Source organism: Podarcis gaigeae (genome assembly GCF_964106915.1).
Source record: "Podarcis gaigeae genome assembly, chromosome: 14".
Lineage (NCBI taxonomy): Eukaryota > Metazoa > Chordata > Lepidosauria > Squamata > Lacertidae > Podarcis > Podarcis gaigeae.
The window spans coordinates 27,771,451-27,791,326 of NC_139690.1; the positions used below are offsets into that span (position 1 = coordinate 27,771,451).

The window sequence follows — 19,876 nt, forward strand, 5'->3', positions numbered from 1 at the left end:
TATTGGGAGTAATTCAGACAGAAATCCCTAGGTGTCAGAAAGGTTTCTTTATGTATGCAACAACAGCGGCTCGAGTTCTGTTAGCCCCAAAATGAAAAGTGAGTGAGGTCCCTGGTAAAGAGGACTGGCTACTTAAGATGTTAGAATATGCAGAACTTGCAGGTTAAACATACATAATAAGAGAGCAAGAAGGACATATATTTAAAGAAGAGTGAAAAATATTTATTGACTTTATGGAAAATAACTGTACACAGCATTAAGATAAAATCAGCAGTGTAATCTATTTGTGATGATAAAGTGGAGAACTGATCTAAATAGTTATAGTAAAATATGTAAAATGAACCATGGAAGGAGAAGGAGGAAAGTCACTGGATATTCAAAAGTATGTAAAATGTTTATTTGGAAATGTAAACATTGAAAATGTAATATATTTTTTTACAAAAAATCACATAAGGAAAACTGGTAGTTCATCATCTTACCCCAATCTACAGGTAAAACACATCTTCCAATCAGCTATGACAGACAAAAAAGCATCCCCCCAAAGGAGACAGCCTCCAACCGAAGACCGTCATATAATTGTATACTTGCATACTTTGGACCCAACTCACATTCAGCTCATGAAGTTGCTAGGATGTCATTGGTGGCACAATAAATGTGTGCGGGATGGGTGGGTTGCTAATTATTTTAATTGCACATGCAGTTAACTGAAACTTCAGTGGCAACTCCTTGCCTTCATGTTACTAGCTGGAGAACATTCCAAGTTACCTCTGGATTTCGGGGATGAGATGAAATGCAGCCCCCAGATACCCAAACAGGGATAGTTGCCATCTCTGACAATGCCCAGGGTGGTACAGGCCGGGGTTAGTGGGAGAGACCTGGGTTCAAATCCCATCCCCACTCAGTCAATGAAGCTCACAGGGTGACCATGGCCCAGTCACTGCCTCTCAGCTTAACCTACCTCACAGAACTGTTGTGAAGATAAAATGGGGAGGTGGGGAGAACGAGGTACACCTCTTTCCAAGAAAGGCAGGACATGAAAGTGTAAATGATAGCGGGAAAAGCCAAAGCAATTCACAGCTGAACTATTGTGCCCGAGTGTGAGGAGGTCAGCTGTATTACTAACAAGGTGGAGGCTTGGGGTTTGGAAGTGGCCCCCAGACCTTTGTATCTGGCCCTTGGGAGCCTCCTCAGGCCATGGCACTCACCAGCCCTACTCTATGGCCTACTGGAGTGCTTCTGTTTGGCTGGAAAGTGTCCTTGAACTACGATCCTGCCTCTCGCTTGCCTGGATGGAGGAGACAGAAGAGTGGGAGGTGGAGAAACCTCTGGCTTCTTTCTGCGAGGCTGGAAAGCTGTCTGCTGTACAAAGGCAAGTGTCACATCCATTGCCCAGTTTTGTGTCTGGCCCTGGCAGATGGTCAGCCGCAAGCAAATGTGTCTCTGGGGCTGAGAAAGGCTCTCCAGCCCCCCTCTATAGACACAGAGAAGCACGAGGCTGGAATCGCCCACAGGAAGTGTTAATTAGCACAGCAGTGTCATCTACTGGCTTTGCGAGGAACGGCACCAGAACAACAGCAAAGACAGCTTTTACAGTATGGGGATTTCTCCTTCCAACAGGTACAGGTCACAAAAATCTTGCCTTGGTACAGCAAGGCTTCTGTGGTTGAGACAGCTGCAGTGCCAACTTGGCTGAGAGATGGAGGGGGGGAATCACAGTCTGAGTCTTCCCCTCCACCTGACTATGAGCCTAGATAGTAAAAGTAAAAGGACCCCTGGACAGCCTATGGCCTGGGCAGGTCTGGTCGTCCCTTTTTATACCTGCTGGGATTGACAAAGCTGCCTAGGATTGATTGACAAGGCATTCTGGGATTGACCAGGCATCTGACCCTCCCCTTCATCTCATAGCTCCCCAATTAACCAACTCTAGGCCAAACCAATCAACCAACTAGAAGGATTACTGTTCATCTCTTTTACTTAGGGGGTCCCTAAGGATAATTTTATTCTTTAAACTCCACACATCTGACTGGGTTGCCCCAGCCACTCTGGGCGGCATCCAACATATGTAAAACCATTAAACTTTTTTTAAAAATCTTCACTGTATAGGATTGCCTTCAGACGACTCGGGAGTCACGAGAATTCCATACCCCCCCAACATTTCTCCGTTGATAATAGGGACCCCCTAAGGAAAAGAGAAGGACGCAGGTGGCGCTGTGGGTTAAAGCCTCAGCGCCTAGGACTTGCCGATCGAAAGGTCGGCGGTTCGAATCCCTGCGGCGGGGTGCGCTCCCGCTGCTCGGTCCCAGCGCCTGCCAACCTAGCAGTTCGAAAGCACCTCCAGGTGCAAGTAGATAAATAGGGACCGCTTACCAGCGGGAAGGTAAACGGCGTTTCCATGTGCGGCTCTGGCTCGCCAGATGCAGCTTTGTCACGCTGGCCACGTGACCCGGAAGTGTCTCCGGACAGCGCTGGCCCCTGGCCTCTTGAGTGAGATGGGCGCACAACCCCAGAGTCTGTCAAGACTGGCCCGTACGGGCAGGGGTACCTTTACCTTTACCTTTAAGGAAAAGAGATGAACAGTAATCCTTCTAGTTGGTTGATTGGTTTGGCCTAGAGTTGGTTAACTGGTGAGCTATGAGATGAAGGGGAGGGTCAGATGCCTTGTCAATCCCAGAATGCCTTGTCAACCAATCAGAGGCAGCTTTGTCAATCCCAGAATGCCTTGTCAACCAATCAGAGGCAGCTTTGTCAATCCCACCAGCAGGTATAAAAAAGGACGACCAGGCCATAGGCCTACCCAGTCAAAGGCGACCATGGGGTACGGTGCTCATCTCGCTTTTAGGCCAAAGGAGTCGGCGTTTATCCACAGACACCTTTCTGGGTCATGTGCCCAGCATGACTAAACCGCTTCTGGCATAACAGGACACTGTCAAGAACAGAAGGCACGAAGCAGAATTCAGAGAGCATCACAGTACTACATTCCAGTAAAAAGATTGTCCTTTATTGCACCGCTATGAATATCTTCCTTTCATTCCAAGATGAAAAGCAGCTATTACTTACAGCTTAAAGGTTAAGGAAATATTTAACTCTTATTCCTTAGAACACCTCTAGGAAAATGAAGGTTCTTTTTAACTGGTTAAAATCCAACAAAATTGAATATTAAAAAAAGCTTTACTTCAGAAAATTTCTACAAAACTTTCCAAAGGTTCTCAGTGTGCATCAGAATTCCTCATTAAGAGTTATCTTGGTCCTTTCCCCATCATGCCTTTAATTAATGCCTCTTTTTCATGTTTCAAATGACATTTAATTTTTTTAATTAATTCTTATTTTGCATGACTTCATGAGCCACTTTTACGTGCACTTGTTGATGCTGCTGTATTAAATAAATAAGTTTGTTAATGATACAGGAAGAAAAACAATTTCCCAGCCAAGAAATTTCACATTGCAAGGTGCTGTTAGAAAATTCTGTATGAACCACTTTCTTTTTGCAAGTTGGCTACAACCTGAACTTGATCAAACTTAAACAGAACAGACCTCACTGGCAATCCAGCCCTAGACAGTAAAGTACCACTGAAACCTGCAGAACTTACTTCTGAGTTTATGTAAGTTCTACAAGCTACTGTGGTATTTTACTGTCTAGTAAATATCTACAAGGTTGCAGCCACCACATTATTTTTACCTGTCTTCAGAAATGCCTAGTTAAATATATCTTTTTAAATCTACTTTGGTTTACACCATTAAAAAAACTTATAGGGAAGTTTTCATATTGAAGACAACTTGTGTTTCTAAAACTCTGTACTTTATTTATCTCTCACACTGACAGCTAATCAAACACATTCCATCATAACAATGTGTAAAATTCAATCTTCAAAATCAGTTGTTGTTTTTTAAAAAAATTACAATGTATATTCATGAGGTGTCAACAGAATGGTTTCATAATATTTTTTTTTATAATTGTGAACTTCTCACAATCCTTCAAAATTAATCTAAGACTATACATGGCTCACTCTCCTTCGTAAATTAAATGTATTTTTTAAAAAATAATTTATTAAAAATATACAGGAGGTACAAAGAACTGTCCAGTATCAAATTCAAGGCCTCCATTCCCCGCCCCAAAAGACACCAAAGTGCCAGAAAAATCCCAGGTCAACAGGAGCTGCTGTCACGCTTTCTAGTCTGGATCCAGAACACACTGCTCCACAATCTCCCGCAAGTGAGGATTCTCCATTGCAGCAGCGACTCTCTCTTTGTCATTTATCTGCTTGTTAACTGTAGCACGATGAAAAACAAACAAGAAGTCTTTGGTTAATGACCAACAGAAATGCACTAGAATATCGCAAAACACACACACACAATGTGTATGCGCATGAAGATGCAAGTCCTACAGAGAGCAAACACAGATTTGTCAAGGATCAGAGCTCAGTGAATGCCTCCCACAATCTGCTGTCCATGCCTGCAACTTTTAGATCTCATCACCGTCTTATGGGGCTTTTAGGGAAGGGTAAGAACATTAGAAGTGGCCAACCAGATGCCTATTGTGGGAAACCTGCAAGCAGGACCTGAGTACCTCTCTAATTCTTTTTTAAAGCCATCTAGTTTGGTGTCTCCTGTGGGAACGGTACATTGGGTTGCTTTTTTAATTGCTTCTGCTTGTAGGGAATTTATGTTGGCCAGTTTCAACAATATTGTTTTTAACTTTGTTTTTTAATTTTATGTATTTCCGCCTTAGAACTTTTGGGCATATGATAAATAAATAGAGAAGTCATGCAATGCTAAGATTGCAAGAGATCTTACAAACAAGTATGAAAGCAGAAGCTAATGTGTTCCAGCGTGGTTAGCTCATATGCATCACTTCCTATGGTGCTCGGTGCCAGGCCCTCCCAGCCTGACTGCCACACAAGAAGATTGAAGACATGCTCAATGGGAAAATTCAACACACACAAACTTGGTGATGTATATCAAGAGGCTGCTTTATTCCCCAACACAAGCTGAAGACATACTTACTGTCCTCCTCTGTGGAATGCGCTCCCTCTGAAATGTAGATTTCCAACTACATGAGAGAGAAAATGACTGCTTAATATGTTTTTATAGCACAGGTATGCATCTGCACAGAATATACAACACTGTTTCGATGGCTTGCTATACAGTGGACCCTCTGGATACGAATGTAATTTGTTCCAGGGGTCCATCCGTACCCCGAAAAATCTGCAAGTAGAGCTGCCGCTTCTGCAAATGCGTGCAGCGTGATAAGACTGTTTCTGCGCATGCACAAGGCGCACAGAACACTTCTGTGCATGCGCACGTGGTGAAACCCGGAAGAATTTGCTTCCAGGTTTGCTGCGTTCGCAACCTGAAAGTTATGTTACCCGAAAGTAACGTAACCCGAGGATCCACTGTAATGGGCAAGTCTCACTTGTGTTTGCAATATAAAAGGTCTCTCTTTTTCTCTGCAATGCAATCTCCACATGCACTCAGGGGTTTGTTATATGGTAAGGAAGCATGGCCTCTTACAATCTGGCAGTTCTCACATGCCTGCCAAAGCTGTGTACATGATACAGTCTCCTGAGAATCTTATGGTACCTTAAAGACTGTGATTAGCTGTGATTCCTGCCCTGCAAGGGGTTGGACTAGATTACCCTTTGGGTACCTTACAACTCTAAAATTATATGATTCTTGTACAAATTTATTATGACTTAAACTTTGGTAGACTACAAACCACTTCACCAGATGCATGAAGTGTACCTGATGAAGTAGACTGCAGTGAGTGAAAGCTTATGCAACAATAAATGTGTTAGTCACAAAAATCTGTGTTGTTCTTCCTGCAAGAGACTAGCATGGTTGCAATCCCTCTGGAAATCCTGCCAACAGAAGCACTCTGGGCTCTTCATTTCACGTCCTCTTCGAAGACCACATTTTGCGTGAGCAACAGATAACACCACCCCTTGAAATTCCCAATACAAGCAAACATGCAAAACATTTTGGGGGGGGGGGGGAAGTTGGAAGTGAAATGTGTGGCCAGAAAATGTCCTCTAAACATGCCTTTCTGGAGAGTCAGCTGCAGGATGTTTTTAGAAAAACAAACTAAAGTGTACAAATTGCGTACCTTGTGTTTAAAAGGCAAACATCTCTGCAGCTTGATCCTCAAACACAGCCCTGCATTTTAAAGAAAAAAGATGTCATTTTTCTTTTCAAGCACTACCCTTCCATTATCTTTCCACCAAATGAGTTGGTGCCATGTGATCATGCAGCAAAACGTATTGCTCAACCATCTGTAATTCAGTTTTATAAACATGTGAGGGAGAGCTGGCCTTGGTTCTCAGTGTATCTTGCTCTAAAGATAGCAAGCGTTGCCTCATCTAAACTGTGAAAAAGGCTGGGAAATGAAGTGAGCGGCATCCATTTCCGAGATCTGTTTTCAAGCACAGAACTGCTTTACAATTTGGTAATAAGCTGTGAAAGACTGAAGAGTTTCGCACCACACACTGCCAGGGCATGAGCTCTGATTGGGATCAGGACACTAATGTGTTGAGCTTTACACAGGGACACAGTCTTCTGTCTGCCTTGCAAAAATAAGATTAAATTGGTTCCAAAGAAGCCTATCCCTAAAGGAAACATTTTTCAACATGAAAGGTCCTGCAACACATTCATATTTAATAATTCACAATACTGCTGCTGCATGTTTCAATGCACAACTCCAGAAATGCTTCCAGAAGAACTGAATGTCCCTTTATTTGGCTTTCCAAAATCTTGGTTTACTTAACGTCATGAAACTACCGTATTTTTCGCACCATAGGGCGCATCCAGTTTTTTTGGGGGGAAATAAAGGGGAAAAAATTATTCCCCCCCCCCAGGCGTGGGGCTGGGGCGGGGGAAGCTCGAGCTTCCCCCGACCCCAGCCCCCAAACAGGCAGCTCTCTGCAAGCCGTGGGAGCACTCCCGCTGCTTGCGGAGAGGTCCGCGAAGCCTGGGCGCGCTGAGCTCAGCGCGCGCAGGCTTCGGCATGCAGGCAACTCTCCGCAAGCAGCGGGAGCCCAGCGCTGGGCTCCCGCTGCTTGCGGAGAGGTGTGCGAAGCTTGGAGAGCGTGAGGGGTCGGTGCACACTGACCCCTCTCACTCTCCAGGCTTCAGCGAAAGCCTGCATTCGCATCATAGGACGCACACACATTTCCCCTTCATTTTTGGAGGGGAAAAAGTGCGTCCTATGGTGCGAAAAATACGGTAACAACTTCACAAATCGCTCAAAGAACCCCCTCCCCCCAGATCTTACCTATGAGAGTGGCCAAAGAGCAATGAGGTACCGTTGGTGTAAACCTGATTGTGACCAAATATTCATCTTCCCCAATTTCATGCACTTCAACGCAGCTTTCTGTTACCACGTCTAGTTCTTCTAAAGTGTTGGGCTTCTCTGGGTCCCGGATAGTTCGAATTATATCTAAGCAGAAACAAACATATCACAAGTGTCTGATTATGGGGGAAAGGTTGAGTGATCAAACTCTAGGCCTGGAGTCAGCTGCAAATCCACTTGCGTGTGACATAAAAGGGAGCTTGATGCTAGCCTTGCCAGAACTCTTCACAATCTGGTCCCTCTTGGCCTTTAGGAGGAACAAAGGTTGCAAGTGACATTTAAAATGAGAAATGATAAAAACGACATATGAAATGTGTTCTGTGGCTCATTGCTTCATGACCAGTGAGCCTGCAAGCAAACGGGTACTGTGGAGTGAATTTGGATTTATTTATTTTTGTCTCTTCTGGATTGGAAATAATCTTGCCACTGTGACTCATGCACTGTTATCCTCAAGAAAAGAACTATTGCAATAAACCTGGGCAAGGGATTACCTGAGTGGGGGGAGGTAAGAGGCAATGGGGCTGGAGATGTAAATGACTATCAGACTTTGAAAAGCTGGTATCACTGGATCAAGTTCAACAGCTTTGTTGAATTAATTAAACTATAACTATTTTTAAATTAATTATTTGTTAAATAATTTGAACTAAAATTGGATTTTGAATAAATGTGCAATTAATTGTTACAATTTGGAATTTGATTATTATCTTCCTTCATGGGTCATGCAAACCACCTTTATGAATCATGCTATTTATTGGGAAGGCTAAGGGCAGTGGGAATGAGTTTATGGAACCAAGAGCACAGTGGCCCCCAAAAAGTTTAGGATCCATGGCAATAAACTCTATGTGGGGCTGCCCTTAAGAGTGACCTTGAAGTTAAAGCCAATGCAAAATGTATTAGCTGGCATACTGTTGTCACGCATGTTAAGGTGTGCTTAAAAGAGCCTCATGCTAGCTGCCAATAAATTACTGGATCAGGGTTAAGTTCCAACTTACAATACCCTAAACAGGTACCTGAAGGATTGCCTTCTTCCCTGTCTCCCTGTCTGGCAGCCAGGACTGTCTGGTGAGGCCCTCCTGGCTGTGCCCACAGATCCCATGGGCCCTAAGCAAGGGGAAGAAGGCCTTTTGGGTAGCAGCCCCCTCTCTTTGGAATTCCCTTCCGTCAGAGATATACAGGCAAGTGCCAACCCCAGAATCAATTGGGCCTCTGCCAAAAACGCATTTATTTCCTCTGGCTAGTCATTAGTGACACAAGTAAGTTCTCATAAAAAATATAAATTAAAATTTGTACATTTTAAAGTGTGCACTCTGACACACTTGGCTGCTGGTTTAGTTTGTGCTGCAGTCTCAATACATTTTTAGCACCTTGTCGTTTCAGACGAAAGGAGGTGCGTAAGTTTAAACTGTTCTGCTTTTGGGGGTTTTTGTTTTTAATTTTTATCTTACTGCTTTCTTCTCTTCGTACACTCCTTCAAGGTTTCGGTTTTCTTTTTAAACACCGCCTCCTCCAACTGCGAGGCAAGCCGGGTCCTGGGCCGCGAAAAACCTCCCGCCCCGTGAAGCCTGGATAGGGACGGGGCTGATGAGCCACTGACCGTAGACCTCCAGGGCCCGTTCCTGCTCCTGCTCCATGGCAGCGGCGGCGGTTCTGCTCGGGGCCTCGGGCCGGTGGTGGGCCTGGTGATCGTCCTCCTTCTCCCGGGCCTCATGCCCCCCGCTAGAAAGCGCCCGCCAGAGCAGCCCCAGCGACAGCATCCCGCCCCGAGCCAAGCCCGCTCGCAGCCTCCATCAACCGGCCCTGCAGTCCCTCAGGCGGACCTCGCGGGCACTTCCGGTCTCGGAGTGGGCGGGGCGCTCCACAAGCAAAGCGACGCCGTACTGTACTCACAAACGCGCCCTCTTCTCAACCAAGACTACATTTCCCGCCGTCCAACGCGCTCGCTCGCCCGGCTTTCCGCGCGCGAGGACTACATCTCCCGACTCGCAACGCTCTCACTCGCCGCCCGTCGTGCGGCAGCTTTTCCCCGCGAGGCATTCTGGGAAGGTTAGTCCGAAGGAAGAGCGTCGGCCTCCGCCCTCCCGGCTTTCGTTCGCTTGTTGTGGCTCTGCCCCAAGATGGCGGCGGCCGCGGTAGGTTTCTGAGGAGACCCACGGACCCGGCGGTCGCGGTTCTCTCAGGGGAAAGAGGAGAATGGCGGCGTCGGAGGCTGGGTCGCTTCGCGTTCTCCTGCAGCCGTTCTGCAGCCCCAGCCAGGGCATCACCCGGGCCAAGCTCAGCGGCGGCCGAGACGCGCTGGCGACCGTGACGGGGGCGGAGCTGCGCCTGACGGGGCTGGTGTCAGCCCGGCTCGACGGCGGGCAGGACGGGCCCAGCGGGGACGGCAGTATCGCCCTGCCCGGCGCCTGGGAAGAGTAAGTGGGGGTGGAGCAAGAGCCGGGACTGCGGGGGCCCAAGTCGAGCGTCGACACCCCCCCCCCATAGAGAGAAGCAGGTGACGGACTCGACCCCCGCCTCCGCCAGCGACAGCGCCCCACACCCCATTTAAAAACGTTTCGTAGTCGGAAGAGCCGGTCAGGCACCCACCCACATGGTGATCTCAGAGGCTAACTTACTACAGTATTGCTTTTGAAGCAAATCAATCCTTCTCTGCAGCAAAAGGGTGTTTGTCCCCACGTAAATGTCGGGGCAGCAGAAGCAAACGCTGTTTGGGTTTTTTTTGCATAAATTTGATTGTAAAAAAAAAAGGCCTCAAAGCGGTTTACAAAAAAAGAAAGATAAACCAGTGAAATTATTAAGAAAAATTAACCATGATTTTAAGTTTTTGAAAAGTTAAAATAAGAGTTTAGACTGAAACAGATTAAAGGCTGGCATCAAGTTTCTAAGCATCGGAGTATGCTTGACTAGACAGTGTTTTTAGCAGGTACCAAAATGTTTATGTGTTATAAACGAAAATAAAAAAAATTAACTTACGAAAAGAGTACAGTGAAGGTGCCTCCCACACTAACAGTTTGAGTTCTTAAAAAGGTGTTCTTATGTGGCAGCTGAAACAGTACCAATTCCGCTGATTGCTTCAGCACATATGGGTTTGTTGCTGTATTCATGATGGTGCATTGATAAAAGATGCATATAACCTCAGTATTATCATTGTTAGGTCTCACCAACCTTTTTGGGCCTTTAGCACCTTTGCAAATCAGAGGAATTGTCATGGGTACTCCCCCCCCCCCCACATTGCAACTAAGGACACACCACACAAACTATCCTGTTGCTTCTTTAAAACCTCATTTTAGGAGAGGGGGCTGGAGACACATCAGCAAAAGTCTCTGTTGGCAACTCTTGAATGTGGAAGTAGTTTTAAAGCATGGATTGCGGGTGAGGGAGAGAAAAGAAGTGTCAGTTTTGGCCTTCATGATGGCAATAATGCACATAGTAGTCTAAGGGGGGGGGCTGTCAGATCATTAAGTCCAGAATCATCTAGCCGACCACTAAGGATGGTTTATCCAGTGCCGCCCCCCGCCCCCCATTACTGCCCAGTTTCACTTGAATCAACCACTTCTCTGGCTCAGCATCCCATTTTGCAACAGCCCCACCTGCTGTGAGGCTTTGAACCTCCATGTAAAATGAGCTGTCAGAATCTACAGTTCCCGAGTTCACCTTCTGGTCCCTTCCTACCTCTCTTGTTATGACATTGAGTTGCTTGTAATTTTTCTTTGGATAAATAGGATGTATTACTATTCTTGTTAGAGAAATAGACAAAATTGTAAACCCCAGTAGATTATTATTGGTTTCACTCCCTAGAGTTTTTGTTTCATTGATTGTATGTTGGTTGTCTTTTTCAACTGTTGTGTTCTAAGATTTTTGGTCATTTTTGGTGCAAGTGGACAGTAATGTATTTCAGTTAAGTAATGTGTCTCTAAAAGGCATATCATGCTAAAAATTTCAAAGAAGAACAGTTGGCAGTATGGCTCATGTATTAAGTATTGTTTTCCTAGCTTCACATGGGAGAGTGTGGAAGATGAGAACCTTCCAGTGGACAGTCTTAAACTGCTTGCTGTCAGTAAGACCCATGAACTTCTCGTATATGAAATTAATCTAGAGGTTGGAAAATGTGGTGCAACGCTCATGCAGAGCTGCAGTGAAGAGACGCAGAAGCAGCTCATCAAACTTAAAAATATTAGTGAGTATAACATTCATTCAAGATGTAAGATACTAGTTTATTAATTTGTTTATTATTTTGGAGGCCATTCTTCAGCAGTGTCTAGAAAACAAAATATGTTATATGGTATCTGTTGCAGACCTTAGCCCATGAGTTGTAACTTGCTGTAGACAGGTAATGCTTATAAACATTGGTGGGGCTATTTCAAACATTGAATGCAGACGGCCTGACTTTTGCCACTTGTGGGGTGGGTGATCCATTTATCTTTATTAGAACTGTGTTGTATCGCTTGTTTCTTTGCACCTATTGTTACTGCATCTTAGAATATGAAAATATCCCTTTTGCCCTCGTCATGCAGGTTTATCTTCAATCTCCTCTTTGCGAGTGCTGTCATTTAAAAATGGAAAAGCTTTGATGCTGCTCAACAACTGTATTATTGCACAACTTGCTTTTCTTGGAGGAGAACTGAAAGCAGAAAAGTTGGAGGATTGCTTTCTTCTTGATCTGTCGTCAGAATCTCTGGAAAGGATAGTAGATGTTGCCTTTTGCAGAGGTGTTCTTTTCTTGTTAGAGGAATCTGGATGGATATGTATCCTTTTAAATTGAGTTTTAACATCCTGCCCTTCCTCCAGGACAGAGTGGTTTGCAAAACAAATGTATAATATAAGCAGTAAAATAAAACACTAGCAGATAGTTCTCTGTGTTGCTCAGTAATTCTTAAGAAACAGACAAATACTGAGATACATAAATAGATATTTTTGTTGTTGTTTGTCTCTTAATAAATAAAGTGCTAGCCTTAATACAAACAGTCCAGGATCAAAACAGTCCAGAAACAGTCCAGGATCAAAACAAGGTCAAAATCCATTAGATCACAAGGCAAGTCAGGATGCTAATACAAGGATTTTGTTCAAGCACTCTGCCAGCAACTGGAGACTTTTAACCAGGAAGCTTCAGAGCTCCACCCAGAGCACAGCTGGAGGCCATCTGGATTGCCTGAGGCAGTGATTTTCAAACAGTGTTCCATGGCACCCTGGGGTGCCTTGAATGATGGTCAAGAGTGCTGTGATATCTTTGCCTCCCAGAGCCTTGCACAGCTGTTGTAGCAGCACTGGCTACAAGCTTCCCAGGCAAATTGTGCCTCTGGGGCTGGCCATGGGGAGCTGGTTGCCAGGGGCTGAGGCAACCTTGGAGTAAGCAAGCAAGTGGGCGAGGGAGCCCAGCCAGTCTTCCAGGCCTTGCTGATGGGAATGGACAGACAAGTCCTAGCCCCCTGTGGGGCAGTGGAAGGAGGCACCTCTTTTGGGGGTGGGGGGCAGCTCAGAGACCATGGGCAGCAGCTTCAGCTCCCCAGAGGACTCCCAAGGAGAGGGGAGAGGAGAGAAGAGGAGGCTGAGGGAACACTCCACAAGGGAGGGTGTTTGAAAAGGGGTGAGAGGTTGCCAGCTTTGTCGGCAAGGGGTGACATAACTGGACTCCTGAGCCCCCATGGGTGCCGCAGAAAATGTAGTTAGTCAAGAGAGCCATGGACTCAAAAAGGTTGAAAACCTCTGGCCTGAGAAATTTGGTCTTCTCATGAGGAGGAGCTTCTTCACAAGTAACACTTTATTTTCAAGGAGTCCTTGTTCTTTGGGTGGGTGCACCTGTACCTTTATCCGCCAGCAGGTCACCAGACTTGGTGCTAACTAAGCCTCTGCCTCTGATTCTTTGCAGGGGCCCTCTCTGTCTTGCAGAGAAGATTGGGATGCTCTGATACCTGAAGGTCCCAGATCACCCTGCTCTGTCTCACTGTGCATTGACACAGCCTGTTTCTCTTTCATTCTTGTTTTGTGGAGCACCAAATCTTTCTGTGAAGAGGATTGTTCTAGCCATGTGCCTGACAGTTGCAATATCTTAAGAGGTGTCCAAATGCATGCAGTTTGGAATGGTTCAGTCTACTATTTTGATTTGAAACAGTGCCCAGTGGTCTTGCACATTAGGTCTAAGTAAGCATGCATAAGATTGCTGTGTCAGGATGGTGGGTTTTCCTTTGTATGTGTGCCTGTTCATGTGACTCAGAAAGTGTATTTCCTTGACATTGTTGCAAAGATATTTTCGATGCTACGGATGGTGCCTACCTTGCCCATGTTGATGTCTCCCTCTATCAAACAGAGGGGCAAGATGAGAAGCGTCTGGATATCCTGTCTTCTCTTACACTGTTAAATATATCCCATGATCTCAGTGTTGCTGTGGTTGCCAACAGCTCTAGTTGTGTCGTGGCTATTGACCTCCATTTATACTTCAAGTAGGTTGGCCACAATATGCTATAAAGTGGTATTGGGCAGGCAGATTTTCACTTTTTAAATTCTTTGCCAGTTCTAGCTTTTCCTCTCTCGCTCTCTCTCCCGAAAAGTTTGATGGTCCTGCTCTCATGAAACATTTAGGAAAATGGTTAAAACTTTTTATTGTGCTGGGTGTTTGTTGTCTTAATCTCACTTTCTCCCCCTGATGCTTAAATTGCTTTCAATGACTTTTTAATGCTCACTTTATTGTTATAATTTATTGTCAGTGAAAATTCAATTTTTTTTAGATTAACTGTTATAGGGAACTTTTTGAGGGTTGAAAGGTGGAGTTGAAATCATCTTATTTATAAATAATCACTTTCCCCCCGCAGAGAATATCCTGAGCATTTAATTTGCAAGAAAAACTTTGACAACCTTCCTGTAGAACAGTTGGAAGGGACAGATGAGGATGACCTCAGAAGTTCAGATTACAGCATGAAACTTATGCAGCATCCATTTCGGACCGACAGGTATGTCTACAGAACTTCTGCCTTGCATCATTAATCTATGTGGAAAAGAGGGATATGTTTGTTCAGTCCTACTTGCCACTTTAGCTCTCTGGTTCCTGCTGTTACTGCTGATACTGCTGGTAAAACAGCTTTAGAACGTTAGGATGAATTAGTATAAGCTTAGACATGTCGCATCATTTCCAAATAGATGCACGAGTATGTCTAAACACCGTCCTCCCCAGGATTAGTTTACAGTTGTTTTGATGGCAAGAAACTATTTATATTTATTCAATCTGTTTATCTGTATTACAAATCCTTTTCGTTCAAGCAATACAACTATAGATAATTCATAGATTCATTGTTAAAAATGTTGGTGTGATTTTTCTCCTTTTTCCAGATCCTGGAAGGCACATTTGTCTTCATTGTCTGACACAACAAAAGGATCTAATTCTTCAAATTTGGCAGCCAACGTTTTCCTGCCTTGGTGTCAGTATCCTTTGCATCTAGAGCACTGCGACTGTAAGACTCGTGAAGCTTCTGAGGCCTCCTTTCTGCATGATGCTGCTCATGTCCTTTCAAACTCAAGAAGAAAAGATCCCCAAAACACAGGCAAAAGAGACAGACTATGGAAGAGCATAGATTTAGGAGGACTAGAAGATGGTGTGAAACTCGAGTGTAAATCTGTGACAGGATTTAGTGCATTGTTCACTCTCTCAAGTGAGAGTGAAGGACTGATTCTTCTTCTGTGGGATTTGGAGACCCAAGTCATGATGCGTTCTTGTGTGGGCAAAAATTCATTTTTTGTGGAGTGTAACAGAGAGGAGCAGTTATGTCCCATCCTTTCAGGTGAGCATCGTTTAGTTGCAAATAAAAACCAAAGTCTGCAGTCTAGAAAGCAGAAGCATTGCTTTGTTTGTAAGTACTCACACGATTGAGGGCAATGCAAGAAGATTGCATTCAGTCTCATAGAGTACCATATAGATCATGTTTGATATGACAGGTGAATAAGTTCTTCTTTTATTTATTATAACCCTTAGAGCCCGGCCTCTCCTTGGTTCTGTTTGGCTTGACTCAAGAGGAATTCTTGAATAGACTGATCATCCATGGAAGTGCTGGCACTGTAGATTCTCTTTGCCAGCTCAATGGATGGGGAAGATGCTCTATTCCAATACATGCCTTGGAGGTAAAGAAACACTTGTGGCCCTTGAGGTTCTGTGCCTCCCACATCTCCCAGTGCTGGAAGTGGTGGGTTCTTGCAACTGGCAGGGGATTCTTTTTTACTTTTTCTTTTTGAAAGCCTCAAATGTTTACTTTGAGCTTATCTAACCTGCAGCCTTTGCAGGCTACATGGAAAGGGCACCTCCCAAAGTAATATACAGAGCTGCCATGTGGATAAATTGTGGAGCATGACAAAACTGACTGCTCTTGGTGACTCTGTCCTCCAGCCCTAGTTTTTTATTCTCCTGCAGTGTTTTCGGCATGAGGTGATCCTTCTTTTCCTGATTTGTGCTGCACATCCTATCTAGGAAAGTCCTCCTCCCACAAAAAGACAAATGGTAGTTCTTACCTGCTGGGCATCTATTTTTCTGATAGGTAGGAGGACATTCCACCCTCCTTCATGAAGCCTCACTTATGGGTCCATAGTGGAATAGTGCTTGAGGAAAACAGGCTCTCTTGTCTTGTTGCATGACTTTTTGGCTTATTTAATTGCATTCTTGAATGGATGCTTTTTTTGTAATACTTTGTTCTTGTCTTGTTGTTTAACCATCCTGGAAATTGGTAGAAAGTAACATTTCAATCCGCAAAAAGAATATCAGTCCCTTAGTTAAGAACTTCTGTTTCTACATGTTGCTGCATTTTTAACAGTGATTCTGTTGTTGCTGTTTAGGCTGGCTTAGAGAACCGTCAGTTGGACACAGTGGATTTCTTTTTAAAGAACAAAGAGAATATTTTCAGTCCCTCTGCAACTTGCTCCTTACAAGATCAGCCTGCAAGCACTATGTCAGATTTTTACTTGAAGAGTAAGTAAAACAATGTAAATGTTGAAATGGACATTGCTTTGACACAGACCTTCACAAAGCATAGTGTAGTCTTCCCCTGCCTGATGCCTTCCAGATATTTTGGACTCCGGTTCCCATCAGCCCCAGCCAACATGGCCATATGTTGTCGAGACTGATGGCGATCCGAAACATCTGGAAAGTTCCATGTTAGGAAAGACTGGTGTAGTGAAGATTAAAGAAGTTCACTGTGGTACAGCTCGTGTGAAATTAAAGCTGCACAAGCCACATAGAAAATAATGAGAGCTATATAAGGGCATACTATGTTCAGCGAAGAAATCTTGGGAGAGATGGAACATGCCTTGTGTATTGAGAAAGTGCAATGGGGTAAATGGATGCCATAGAAAAGATGGAGGCAAGCTGCGCTTTCTTTTCTGAGAATCCTTTTTTGTGGGGGGTGGGGAGGAGATATTAAAGTGATCATCTAGTCATTTCCTGCTTTTTCTCACACAGGCATGGAAGAGCTTATACCAGCCTTAGATTTGCTTTGCATGGCAATCCGAGAAAATGATTTGGAAGCACAGAGCAAGCATTTCTCTGAGCAGCTGCTGAACCTCACCCTGTCTTTCCTTAACAAACAGCTCCGTGAAATTTGTATCCACAGAGAAGGTAACGGTTGTGCTTGTGTTGCTTGAATTATCATCATGCCCTGCATTTCCCCCGTAATGGGCCATGAAACCTTTTCTACTATTTGAGCTATTTTCATGTACAAGCTGTGTGCTCCTGCATGTGACCTTGTTTTTGTTTTTTTTAATAAAAAAACCCCCTCTCCAGTGGTAGTGTTTGATGAGAGAAGAGGAGGAGCGATTCAGGCCTCAGCTCAGTGAATAATGTATAATTGTTTTCTCCCATTACCGTAATGTCCAAATCCTATACACACATACTTGGAGGTGTGCCCTTTTGGCCTCCGTGGGATGTGCTCGTGAATAACACCCAGACAATCATAGTCGCTGTATGGGCTGTAAAGCTGTGATTCATAAAACGATTAAGTCAGTTTTCCAGGATTTAAGCTGACTTAACAACCTAGTCCTTTGGACTAGCTGGACCAACACCTGTACTGGGTCAGGAGGGGTCAGTACCTTATAGTCAGTTCATACTTTGGGCTTTGGCACTTTTGCATCTTGTGTGTTTCTCTCTATACTATATTTGGACTCCTTTGTCATCATTTTGTTGACTGAGTGCACCTGTGTGAGTGGGCAGGTGAGCGGCTCAGGCAGGCTTCCCTGTGTTCCTGCTGTCACTGTCACCCCTGGTAATGAGGAGAGGAATGAAAGGGAGAATGTCTTTCTCTCTGCACCAGTGCAAGCAGAACAGGATATGGTGAGATATGTCTTTGAATATGTTAATGTTCATTAGGCTGCCCTTAGTGTTGCCAGTCTCCCAGGGAGATGTTTTCATTCCTTCCTTCCGTAAAGTGTCTTCCTGATATTCTTCACAGAGCTGGATGAAAATCTGGACAAATGTGTTGATATTTTAACCAGCTACATCAATAAACTTAGGATGTTTATGATAAAGTTCCCTCACAAGTCTTCCAGTGTCACCAGCTTCACGTGTGATCTTGAAGAAGACGTGCCCTGCATAGAACAAAGCCAGAAGTGGGAAAAGTTCAATACAGAGGTAACCAGAGAATCAGTTTCAAGAACTCCTGAGCATATATTGTCCAAGACATTGTGTCTGTTTGCTAAACAATTTCATTATCCCAAGGAAAAATTAGTGTCCTAAAGCCTCGTTTATGGCAGAATCCAGCCATAGTTAAGCATTTGGAAGTCCTGTTGATTTCAGTGAGAGAGCTAGAGACTGTGTGCCAAACACTCCCATTGAAATGAAAGGCAGGTAGCACAATAAAAACATTAACTTGGTGTGGAGCAACTTTTGAAAAGTTGTGTACTAAGGAAGGATTTGAAAGTACAACTTGATAGTATAGCAATGGAAGACTTTGACCAGTTCTGGCTGCCCCAAACAGAAAAGGATATCCTGGAACTGGAAAATATGTAGGAGGGCTACCAGAATGATCAAGTGGTAGCATGGAGGGAAAGTAGCAAGAGAGACATTTCCTCCCTTCCTCATAATCATAGAATTGTAGAGTTGAAAGGGACCCTGAGGGTCATCTAGTTCAGCCCCCTGCAATGCAGGAATCTCAGCTAAAACAGGCAACTTCCTGTGTTTTTAAGACTAGGTTGTGTGCCCTTAACAACTTCCACCCACTTCGCCTCCGCCATTCCTCAATTTGCCTCTCCTGATCCTTCACGAAAGAGGTTGAATGTCAGGCATGGTGTTTTTCAAAAGCAGCTAGTTGCATTGCATGCCTTTCTTTGCTCTTTCAGCAAACGGTTGCTGAAGCCATATTAAACAACAAGCTCCCGGAGGCTCAGACCTTCTTCCGGATGGCAGGTAACCCTGCCCAGAAACTTAAGGTGCTGACCCAGATAGGACTGGATCTGGTGTACAAAAGCCTTCTGAAGGATGATGTCAAAGAAGCCTCCAAACTCTTAAGAAACATGGTGAGTAATGCATGAACAGAGTGTGGCTTGATCTACAGTGCTTACTTCAGTGTATTTGCATGTACAGTGGTACCTCGGGTTAAGTACTTAATTCGTTCTGGAGGTCTGTTCTTAACCTGAAACTGTTCTTAACCTGAAGCACAACTTTAGCTAACGGGGCCTCCTGCTGCCGCAATGCCGCTGGAGCCTGATTTCTGTTCTTATTCTGAAGCAAAGTTCTTAACCTGAAGCACTATTTCTGGGTTAGTGGAGTGTGTAACCTGAAGCGTATGTAACCCGAGGTACCACTGTACACACAGCAAGGGATTGGCTTTGCTTCTTCAGGTGCTAAAGATTGGCCATTGGGGGTGCTTGGCGAGTTAACAATGAGAGTTGAACTCATTAAGGATTTTCTTTGTCCTGTCATATTCTGCTTAATTGGGGGGACAGGGAGAGAAGTATCTAACATAGGAGAAAAATAAGTGTGGGCATGATCCGTTGAAGGGTAAGCACACACACATAAACGCACACTGACTTTATATATGTGTGCATGTATGCATTTGATTCTTAATTGGGTGGATAACATAGTTCTGTTGTCACTTTCTGCAGTCATCTTTTAAAAAAGGGTAGTATTTTCCTTTTATGTACATAAATTTGGATAATCACTTTAGGTCTTGTTTTATTGCCATTTTTATATTTGGTTTTAATATCTTTTTGTATCTCTATTTTTATTATGTAAGTCACTTTGAGACACTTTGCTCTACAAAGCAACCAACAGTAACAGTAATAATTTGTCTGAGGTAGGGAGGCAGGAGTTTTTAAGAGTTGAGCATTTTAAGCCCATTTCTCAAGCTGTTGAAATTTCTCCAGTCTTTTGCAAGCTGCAGCCGAGCTCTGAAATCCTTTGTAGATATGCACAAAAGAAAGTCTATGAGAGAAAACAAGCCATTAATACTTTCTTGTGTAAACTCTTCTACCCTTCCCCTCCCTTGACAGGGCTTCAATGTGATGGAGCAGCTGCGCAAAATATGTTTCTACGTAACTGATCACCGTGTTCGTGACTTTTTGGTGAGTGCA

At 44.3% G+C, this 19,876-nt stretch overlaps 2 protein-coding genes across 4 annotated transcripts in view; one reads left to right on the forward strand and one right to left on the reverse strand.

Annotated features, from left to right (window-relative positions):
* Positions 1 to 369: 369 nt before the first annotated feature.
* LOC310831951 (cytosolic iron-sulfur assembly component 2A-like) lies at positions 370 to 9,277 on the reverse strand. Its single transcript, XM_083713303.1, has 6 exons — positions 8,937 to 9,277; positions 7,265 to 7,429; positions 6,101 to 6,150; positions 5,002 to 5,047; positions 2,795 to 4,266; positions 370 to 1,781 (listed from the first exon to the last, which is right to left on the reverse strand). Exons 1-5 carry the CDS (start codon positions 9,094 to 9,096, stop codon positions 4,169 to 4,171), a joined length of 519 nt encoding a protein of 172 aa, XP_083569429.1. The 5' UTR covers positions 9,097 to 9,277; the 3' UTR covers positions 370 to 1,781; positions 2,795 to 4,168.
* A 102-nt stretch (positions 9,278 to 9,379) lies between these two features.
* The window catches only part of SPG11 (SPG11 vesicle trafficking associated, spatacsin), a 32,470-nt gene continuing 21,973 nt past the window's right edge, over positions 9,380 to 19,876 (forward strand). The window contains exons 1-12 of one of the 3 annotated variants that reach the window (XM_083713033.1): positions 9,380 to 9,753; positions 11,332 to 11,516; positions 11,854 to 12,084; positions 13,581 to 13,776; positions 14,146 to 14,283; positions 14,660 to 15,108; positions 15,300 to 15,445; positions 16,151 to 16,283; positions 16,773 to 16,928; positions 17,758 to 17,936; positions 18,644 to 18,820; positions 19,796 to 19,867. In XM_083713033.1, the coding sequence (XP_083569159.1) occupies positions 9,533 to 9,753; positions 11,332 to 11,516; positions 11,854 to 12,084; positions 13,581 to 13,776; positions 14,146 to 14,283; positions 14,660 to 15,108; positions 15,300 to 15,445; positions 16,151 to 16,283; positions 16,773 to 16,928; positions 17,758 to 17,936; positions 18,644 to 18,820; positions 19,796 to 19,867 (2,283 nt within the window). In that variant the 5' untranslated portion in view covers positions 9,380 to 9,532. Of the gene's footprint in view, positions 9,834 to 11,331; positions 11,517 to 11,853; positions 12,085 to 13,580; positions 13,777 to 14,145; positions 14,284 to 14,659; positions 15,109 to 15,299; positions 15,446 to 16,150; positions 16,284 to 16,772; positions 16,929 to 17,757; positions 17,937 to 18,643; positions 18,821 to 19,795; positions 19,868 to 19,876 lie in introns of all 3 variants that reach the window. The other 2 variants (XM_083713035.1, XM_083713034.1) reach the window with 2 other exon arrangements.

Bases quoted from the DNA above. Each gene is read 5' to 3' on its own strand.
- LOC310831951 (XM_083713303.1), bottom strand. From the start codon at position 9,096: ATGCTGTCGCTGGGGCTGCTCTGGCGGGCGCTTTCTAGCGGGGGGCAT. The intron at 6,151-7,264 runs GTAAGATCTGGG...TTTAAAATGCAG, and splicing joins CTCTTTGGCCACTCTCATAG to GGCTGTGTTTGAGGATCAAG. The intron at 5,048-6,100 runs GTACGCAATTTG...TCTCTCATGTAG, and splicing joins GTTTGCCTTTTAAACACAAG to TTGGAAATCTACATTTCAGA.